At 43.6% G+C, this 9,958-nt stretch overlaps 1 protein-coding gene across 1 annotated transcript; it reads right to left on the bottom strand.

Moving 5' to 3' along the window:
• Positions 1 to 8,592: 8,592 nt before the first annotated feature.
• Positions 8,593 to 9,624, bottom strand: LOC127330223 (putative F-box/FBD/LRR-repeat protein At4g03220). The gene has a single exon (XM_051356509.1). The coding sequence runs from the start codon at positions 9,622 to 9,624 to the stop codon at positions 8,593 to 8,595; it is 1,032 nt and encodes a 343-aa protein (XP_051212469.1).
• Positions 9,625 to 9,958: the final 334 nt, after the last annotated feature.

The raw sequence follows: 9,958 nt of genomic DNA, 5'->3' as shown, positions 1-9,958 counted from the left end.
TTTGGTGGAGCATTGGAGATGGGTTCCTATGGTGGAGCATTGGAGATGTGCAGCTATGGAGCCTAGCTTGGTGATGTACTAGCTCCATAGGGTGTTGGGAGCATCCTTGTGTGTGGAGCTCGCCCCAACCTTGTGAAGGAATCACCGCCTCGACCGGTGCCTTAGTGGAAGAGGGAGAGTACCTCCGTGGAGCTCTCTCGAGGAAGAAGGTGAGGCCTTCCTTCGTGGTGTGGCCGTCTAGTCTCTTGTATGAGACTAGCACCTCCTCAACGCAGACGTACTTCCTGTTGTGGAAGGAACTGCGGTAAACAAACCTCGCCTCGCCTCCGCGCCCTCCGGTTGTCTCGCTCCTTACTCTTCCTATCTTGTTGATTCCTTTACTTGTTGCACATGTTCTAGCATCATTGTAGGAACATCGCTATTGCTAAAGTTGTCACCTTTACCTTCCGTTGCGCTAAAATTGAAAAAGGCTAAAACTTTCCGTAGCGCCATTCACCCCCCCCCCCCTCTTGTTCGCTACGATCCATTCAAGATATTACATATACTTAATAAGTTATGATTTAAATAATAATGTGTGGCCTTTATTCCCTTTAGACCCTGTGGTTTACCTTATTTGGTAATAAGTATAGAGGTGAATTAAATTACACACAAAGGTAGTTGCTAACTTTTAAGTGTTAATAAGTTAGGGTTTGATTCTTAAAGAATGTGTTGTTGTAAGGAATACCATATTGAGATCTTTTATAAGATCTGGTATTTAATCCTCACTTAAGGTACTTAAGGTGTTGTTATAGCAAAGCTAATCCCATTTGATCTAGCTCATAGATCAAATCATCTCTACCCAAAGCAAAGGTTTTAGCAAAGATCACAGTGAAGTTTATAGCGCTTGACTTGATGATCTACTTCAATTCCAGCAAGTCAAGTGAAACTTCACTTACTGTAGTAAGTTTTATTTGAAAGCGCGAAAATTCCCCGGATTTTCTATGCATGAATGCAATGCACACTTTGGTGTTCTCTCATTTTGTACCCTCTAAACCTAGGATATTACACCCCCGATTGCCGCCCTGCTGTCGCCAAGCCGCGTTGCCCCTGACGTCCCCTACGGTTGCTCGTGTGCTGGAGACGAGGCAGAGGAACTCCTCCAGTGGGCTCACCCCCTCGCCGGCAGGTCTTGTACGCCGCCGCACATCACGTCGACCACCGCACCCATTGCCCGACCCGCGCGTCCCGCACAACCGCGGTAGGAGGAGCTTCCTGCACAACCCCAGTAGGTGGCGCCGCCGTCGCCGTTCATGCTTGCCTCGCCATTCCTATTTTGTATGGGAGGAATTGATGAGGACATGTGTGTGACACAAAAATAAGAAATCTAGGGTTTTTGTAAAATGAAACTGGTGATTTGCTTTTCACTTGCCACGTGGACCTGACAGGTGGGGCCGAACAGTCAGAAAACGACTTAACAAGGCTAATTGGCAGAATCAGTGCCCCGCGTCTCGGCCAAGCCTCAAGAGTGGTAGTTATGTGTCGCCTTGCCCAATGTTGATAGTTTTCAGACATGACCGCCTGTAATGTGGTAGTTCCTCGTCATTTACTCAGCGTCACCCATCCGGCAGGTCACGTCGTTCCAGCCGTCGCACGATTGTCGGTTGTTCTAGAGCAGTTGGGCGACGGTGACAAAGAGGGGAACCATGATCTGAGGTTTCTCCTCCTTCTTCGCTCTCAATAAAGACGTCTTGTGGTTGTTTCTCTTCTTTCCCATAGCAGGACAGTGACACGATCTAATTGTCGGTGTGGTGGATACAACCGTACAAGCGTGGTTGAAAATGGGGCAATGGGGCCAAGGAGATATGGGCCATGATAGGATATTGCCGGTGCCCTTTTAAGAACAAGACGCGGTACTCGAAGCTGCTCGCCATTGATCGCGGCGCGGAAGACCAACAGTTGGCGTGGCCTGAAGACAATGCGCGCCATTGATGGCTGCGACGCAGTGCGGATGCGATGCGGCCTCGCACCCGCTGCCAACGGGCCCATGCATGGCGACAAGGCGCGGACATGTGCACGACGTGGATGCATTTGTGACGTAAAATTGGGCCGCGTTTGTGTCTCCACATACAGGCCGATCAATTTACATCGGATTCGCTTGGGTGTCCAACCCATTTTTCGATCGCGTGGATGCAAAGCGTTGGGCGCTCGAGATACCCTTGCGAGTGCAGCAATCTGTGCAAATAAAACTGCCACATCGAGGTTCTGTGCTTTATTAAGGCAGCCATGTTGTTCATCAAGTTTTTAGTTCCCGTAGCAGCTGATGAAGCCTACGTACAGAACGAGACTCAGCAAATTTTCAATCAGGATAACACATGGCGCTCGTGGATTGCGGCTAGCGCACTGTGGCCGTAAATTTGCTAACGCGTACTGATGGGGAAGTGAGTTGCAGCGCTAGCTGGGTCAGATCATTTTAGAACTTCCATTGAGCGGACATGAAAGACTGGTTTAACAATGCCGTTCGCTAATAAAAGCAATCGCAAGACTCACGATCCGTCTCAATTTCGTTTCTTTACAACAGCCTGACGTAGACAAAACATGTAGCAGCATGCAAACAGCATTGCCACCCCCAAGGTGAACTGCTCCTTGGTTTCGACAAGAACAGTAAATAACCATCAAGCAGTAAAAGGTTCAGTAAATAAACCAGTCTATGAGTCTAGTACACCCTGCAAATATAAATAAGGCTGTCGCAAAGAGTGCATCGGATACAGCCTGATCTATCAGACTCTGATTTACACACAGTTTGCAATTGATACTGAGATGAGATACGCCAACTACAGAACGATCACAGCATAAGCGACAAGCTGGTATTTTAGTCTTCTGGAACATGCTAAGTGTTCTTAGAGAAGCAGCGGTAGGAGTTAAGTTTCCGGAACGATTGGTTCTTAGCTAACGTTGCTGAGGCTACATTAGGCAAAGCAGGGCCCCTTCATACATATTTCTGGCCTAGAAAAGCTTTGAAGCATCTGGAAGAACTGCTTGGCCTCGCTTTCATTGACTGAGCGGTGAAAAGTTACTGTCATCTTTTTTAGCACTGTTGCCCAATCGAATAACCGTTTGATAAGAGCAGCTTCATGTTCAGTTCCTCTAATATCATGGATTTCTACTTCTTCGAGGAGATTCAGCGCAAGTTCCTCAGTTTTCCAATTTGATGGATGATCACAACTACAACCTGATGGGCACACAGGTTGTACCTGAAACAAGGTGCATATATATTAGATTAATACTCCAACAGACGCTGTAAGATCAGCCGATGGGATTTAATGACATGAAATAAAAATGATGGAAATAGAAATTCTAAGGCTGGCAGGATATATAACATGCTCTTAACAAATTCACAAAATAATAACACATGTAAAACAGCAATTGCAGAGAATAAGATTGTTCTATGCAAACAACAAACATTTTAATACTTATGCAGACATTATTTGTGCATCAATAAGATCTTAATTAGCCTTATGCCATTGTTATTGTCTTGTTGATGCAATCTTTAAAAACAAATTCCTAAAGAATCTTATCTTATCTTATGTTTACTAATTGAAGGCACCATTTGAGTCCCCATTAATCCTACTAGAAAACTAAGCTAATTGTCCGTCCAATCTGCAGTTAGTTAATGGCAGCCATTAGCTGAAGTGCCTCACGGAGTCCTTGCCAGATGTCCCGCGAGCAACCCTCTTAACAAAAAAAAGACGCTTCGGGATGCCAAATAATCATCTCCCTCGCAGCATCATAACCTTTCTGCCTCAATGGCGTTTAGCATTCTAAAAGAAACAAAAAAAGGTGTTTAGCCGAACGAGCCGTAGCGTCACTCTTCATCTTCCTTCGCCTTTGCAAGTGCCCTGTTCTTGCCATCCTCGACTTCAAAGATTCAGCTGCGCTGCAACCAATATAAAAGAAAACGACCCAAATCCACAATCCAGTCCCCCTTTAATTTCCTTCCATGCGATGCCCCTCTCATGCATCTCTGTCTATAGGCGGAGAATCACAGATCCATCCGCAGACGATAAATACGAACTTGGGTTGGCAGCATAGGATTTAGATTTCATAGCTGCCACTTATAGAAAATATGACAAAGCATTAATTTGCACCTAGGATGCCAGAGTATCCTTTTAGTGGTTCCAGAATTTATAGCGCTGAGTAGTTTTCATTGATAATGGTTCAAATACTGTCGCCGGCTCAATCTACTTTCACCAGATTTATGCTTACATTGTATGAGGCAGGAATAGAATATATGCATGGCACTGAATGTATTTCTTCAAACTATACTCTGCAAAAGCTCCCAAAATAAATTCTCCAAGAAACTTACACGATGAACTAATATTTCTATGTAGATCACAAATAGGATTTATAATCTTATATTGACCCGAAATATGGTTACATTAATTGCTTCCGTTATTGAAGGTTCAACTAATCTTGACTTCTCAAGGTAACGAACAGATTCACCATTTCATACGTTTCTAGCCTCTGAATTTATATTCCGTTTCCACAATTTAGATCAATCCATAGAGTAAATAAATGAAAATCCATGGTTTATCTGACAAATGAATAACGCTCTTATCTATGTTTCTGAACTGATTTTCCATTAATTTCTTACTATGCTTGCATATCTAGAATACTTTAACTGAAATTCGCTGACTTTGGTATGTGGTTCACTTCACTTGCACAGGTTTGTAGTAACTTTTAGCATTATATTACCATTTCATTGTTTTCTCTCTATATGAGCCTCATTTTAAATCTATGTTAGGACAGTCGGATAGAAAAAAAAGAGTATGCTGATGTCTATCTCTTCCATGATGAAAAATAGAAAATTATTTATCTCTTTTTGAGGGTGATGTGATGAATTTTTCTTACATTGAGTGTGCTCTTGCTACGTTCCAAAAGTTGCATTATTTTGTATAAGCAACATCCAAAATGCAGCGTTGAACACTATTACATCGAAGATACAAAATACAAGAAAAAAACTCTGGAGGCTCAGAATCAATAAAGATTAAGAACTTCTTTTGTTTTTTCATAATAACTTCATTTGGTTCTTTGGAGATCGAGATCCCATCTAATAACATATTGAGTTCTGTAATGAAGAAAAAAGGTGCAACCTAGTTGCAACTCAACTCAGTAAACGGCGGCTAATATGATGGATATGTTTTGAGAAAGAGGTTTGATTTGATGTTTTCATGTAACTAAAACTGTACGGAAAGTGAGAATAATTGTATTGGATATCTTACTATCTATATCTCTTATAAAGCAGAGCCCCACTAGGAGGCCATTTAAGTTGTGTATCTTAACATGCAACCTAGCCACATCATCAGTTAATCACAACCGTACAAATATCATCTCTATCCCTCCATTGTGTTGTATTGTTGTCCTTATCCGGTGCCCAGTCTATCAATACAAAGTTGTCTCGGCACAAGCTCTAGGCGACAATTCCTTTCATCTTCATCTCCTATAGTTTATTCCGTCCGGTTCGACTAGCCCAAGAGATGAATTGATGCCATTAATGTTTTTTATTCACCACTTTCATATTCTCCATTAAGAGTAAGCAATGAAGTTGCAAGATCATATTTCCTTTAAGCAGTCGAGTTGCTTCATTCCTATCGTTGCGTCCACACCCTTGCTTGAAGCCTCTGATCGGGTTTTCTTCTGCCGTGGCCATCATCATTTCCTTCTCATGCTTGATCTGGTCCAATTCACCACGATCTCTGATGGCCAGTAATCGTTGGCCCTGCTACACCCTAATTATCAGCGGCAAGAGCACCTTGCAAAGATCCAAAAAAACTTAGGAGTATGCTCTTCCCCTACACTGTCCATGTTCAAGCACTCCAGTTTCATTGCCACACTAGAGCAGTGCCTTCAAATACGTATTTCTCCTCTCTTGCTCTTTCTTCTTTGCGTGTGCAATCAAGTAATCAGTTTTTCTATCTTTCTATCATGCAAATCATCCATGTTAATACATAATGATTCACTTTGATGCCCAACATTTTGTTGATTAGTGATGCTTCTTCTTCTGCCCTTTAGGTATTTAACTAAGCCCCGCCAATTTTCCTTGAACATAATATTAATCGTATTTTACTGACAATAGCTTATTTGCTCCCTTATCGCAACAATTCTGATTTTATCATATATAAGTTGACTGCAACTCTTCACACCAATTATATAAATGAGCAGCTTACTGCTCACATGCAACAATTTCAATGTTGGTAAACTTTGTTTTCTCATACTGCCTGTAATAATGTCAATGTAGGTAAACGTTGTTTTCTCATACTGCCTTGCATGTCTGCTAGATCTCCCAACAGTAATTTATCAAGACATGATAAACAAGCTGCCAACCGATATTTTCGATCGAGATATGCTTTTTTAGAAAAGGTGGTTGAAAAAAGTAAAAAATTACTATATATGATTTTGATATACTCAACACACTTTTTCCAATCCACATAGCAATCTGCTATAGGTATAATTATACCTGACATAGACTGCATTTTCATTGACTAACAATTTTCAACTAAGTAGTTTCTTCAAAGTGTTTTATGTAATGCCGCATCAAATTACCGCACCAACTCACATGGTATCATCTAGTTTTTTCAAGAATGGGATATCATACTATTTTGTTAAGTAAGGATGCTTAGGTGGTGATCGTTTGTGGATGTAAGTTGACAAATGATATGTCAAAGCTTTTGTAGTTTCACTGCCTTGATAACTTCAATTAGCTCAACCTACAAATGGACACAGGTCTTTAGCCATTCAGTTACATTTTATTTCCTGATAACAATTCTCCAGTTTGAATTAAGTATGTTGTGTTCGTGACATTTCCTCAGAGGCCATGCCATTTACTAAGGTGTCTATTTCAGTCTGAAAACATCATAAAAAATCACATCGTTAAAAAAATAAATATGTTGTGTCGTGACATTTCTTCAGAGGCCATGCCATTTCCTAAGATGTCTATTTTCAGTGTCAAAACTCCAATTTTGTACATATTGTTAACTAGGTCCTCACTTGATGTTCAAGAAATTTACACCATTGTTTTTCTACGTTGATGGATTCTTTTGTAAAGGTGAATCACAATTGTTTATAATTTCTTTATAGTGTGTAGACTATTGTTCAATGACTTCTTTTGATAGAGTTGCATCACTATTTTAAAAACTCTATATTGTTAATACTACTGTGTAACTACAATGTGCGATGCACAGGTTAGCGACTAGTAATAGTATATTAATAATACTATTATCTCCTAAATCCTGTTTTATCAAGATTGAGCCAGCCATGCAATGACTCAGTCAAATTCACATAAATGACATATGTTTCTAATGGGAGCTGCCAATGCAGCAGATCCTGTGGGAATGATTTCTCATCTCCTCTAGCTCAAACACTTCTGCAGCTCCGCTCTGGCAGCCATTTTTTCTTCACCAATCTTTCACCGCCACCCCCACCTCCCTCCGTGATGGCTGCTGGTGCAACACCACCATATCCTTCCCTGCCTCCCCACTACAACCAACCTGACAACCAGAGCAAAGTGCCACCCTCTAGAGAGAGATGGGTCGCCTGAGACCGATCTTTAAGAGAGAAGACAAAACGAAGGAGTTATTCCGTTTCATTGTTGGAAACAAAATCATGAATCATGCATTGCCCGATAATTTTGCTCATTCCTAACAGACTAACCAAAATTGAAACATGTTACCAAGTTACCAACACCTAGAGTAACATGCATTGTCATTGCTAGATACATAAGACATTAATTAGTTGCCAGAACAAAGCATCCAGTATCAAGCCAACACCTAGAATAGGGCTACTAGCGGCTCAAACCTCGGTATGCATGAAATATGAATGCATACAAGGTATGAGATAGACAAACAGAGTAAGGGTAGTATTACCTCTGGGTGGCTAGTTGAACCGACAAGTGCAAGCCACAGTGTTTTCAAACCAGTAGACATCCTGAGAAGATGAAACACACTCGCTCCAAAGGAATGTCCTTGGGGACATATACCCAGGGACATGCGTGCAATATTCGGGAGCCTTGCCATGTCTTCCATCAAGAACTGCTGGTCGGTAATGTCCTGGTGTAGATTCGTGTGAAGACACAAAAGTGAATCATTCTGATGGTTAGTGATGCCTTGGTGTAGATACGTGGGAAGTCGCCGAAAAGGATACTTAATAACAAATAGAAAGAACAGGAGAATCTCGTTTACAAAGTCAATAACAGTATAACACACAATAAAAGGTTCTTTTATCCTGGTAAGTCTGAGCTCATGTGCTCCTTTGAATAACAATTATACCCCCGCAGTGTAGTGGTTTGCAACATCAATGTTAACTACTGAAAGGTAGAAAAATGTAACGCCATCTCATAAGATAAAAAGCTACTATAAAGGACAAATGACTGGGTGTGCTAAGGCATGTTTCACATGCTTAAGCAAGTGAGAATTTTGGTGTATGCATATGGCTAATTAATTCCTTAATTTGGACTCCAAGTTTACAATGATGGCATAACTGACATAAAAAATGAACTCACCGGTTGATAGAGAAGCAAGAATCTGAGACTGAGGATGAGCTGAAAGCGCCTTAGAAGCCTCAGAACGTAGTTATTTGGAGCATAGTTATCTCTTCCATATACATGAAAAAGGTATGCACACCCAGCGTCTCGAGATTTTCTATGTTGCCAAACTGCGTGGAGCTTGGGTCATAGGCATCATGCCAATAGAGAGACTTGAGCCGAGGAGCGTAGATGTTTGCAACCGGTTGATTATGCCTCGAAGCTCTAGCACGGTAGTTTGCGAAGCAAGAGTCCACATAAATACGTTCTAGTGCTGGAGCCGTAACAGTGAGCTGCTGCAAGGAATGCACACTCGTTAGCTCTATTTGCAAGAGAGACTTGGACTCAATGGTGACGTGGCCCAGACCAAGGGCATCGGCTGGATGCAGATGCACATCCTTTAGGCTGATTGCTATGAGAGAATCAGAGTGGATTGCAAGGTTGCCTAGACCCGAGGCCTCTTTGACGACGAGTTTCCGTAAGACCGGGCAGCGTGGCGAGGAGACAAGGTCACCGAGCATGCACGGACCATGTAGCTGAACACAAACCAGGGAGAGGTCGTTGAGCCTTGTGAATACGCCCAATGGTGGCATGGAGATCCCAAGAGGCCCTAGTTCGAGGCGGATCGAGGCGGCGTTCTGGAAGCAGGGAAGCTCAAAGGCTCCTCTCTCGTCGGCCATGTCCTCCTCCGATCCGTCCTGTGCCGCCCTGCTGGTGAGGGATAGACGGCCGAAGAGGCGGGGCGCGACGTTGAGGAGCCAGGGCGCCACCGAATCGGGGGTGCCGTCCAGGACGCCGGCTTCGAGGAGGCGGAGGGCCGGAGCTTCATGGGATTGGAGGGCAAGGCGTATGTGATGTGGGTCACTGGGGAAGGGGAAGTTTAGCGCCGGGAGCTGCCTCCAGAGGCGGCGCCAGCGGCTGGAGAGGACGCTGGTCCGCGCGGCGACGGCGACGTCGCGGATGTTGGCAAGGATGCGGAGAAGAAGGTCTTCAGGAAGGTCGCTGAGGCGGTCCTCGCTACCTCTGTCGCCGCCATCTGAGAGCTTGGGCCGCTGGGCAGGGATCTCCATGGTGGAAGAGGGAGTTGGCGCATGTCAGATCGGTGGCTAGCTAGAGATCGGGGGCTCGGGGTGGTGGAGTCGCCGGCGCCATCGCCGTTGCTGCAGATGGGGAATTGGAGTGTTCGAGCGGCCAATGGGTATGCGTAATCTTGATTTTGTTGCCGCTGTGGGCCTTAGCCGGCCCGTTTACTAGTACTAATCGACCGAACCAGAAGGTTCAACAATGGCGCTCGATCGACAGCCTCATCGCATTGTTTTTTCTACAACAGCTTTACGCCTTTATGCAGAAATGCAAATGCCGGCGCGCCAAATGATCGCTCGCTTTTCCAACGGGCCCGCCTGG

The sequence above is a fragment of the Lolium perenne genome, chromosome 1, assembly GCF_019359855.2.
Source record: "Lolium perenne isolate Kyuss_39 chromosome 1, Kyuss_2.0, whole genome shotgun sequence".
Lineage (NCBI taxonomy): Eukaryota > Viridiplantae > Streptophyta > Magnoliopsida > Poales > Poaceae > Lolium > Lolium perenne.
Note: the sequence above shows the minus strand (reverse complement) of the source record. Positions and strands in the feature narration are given on the sequence as shown.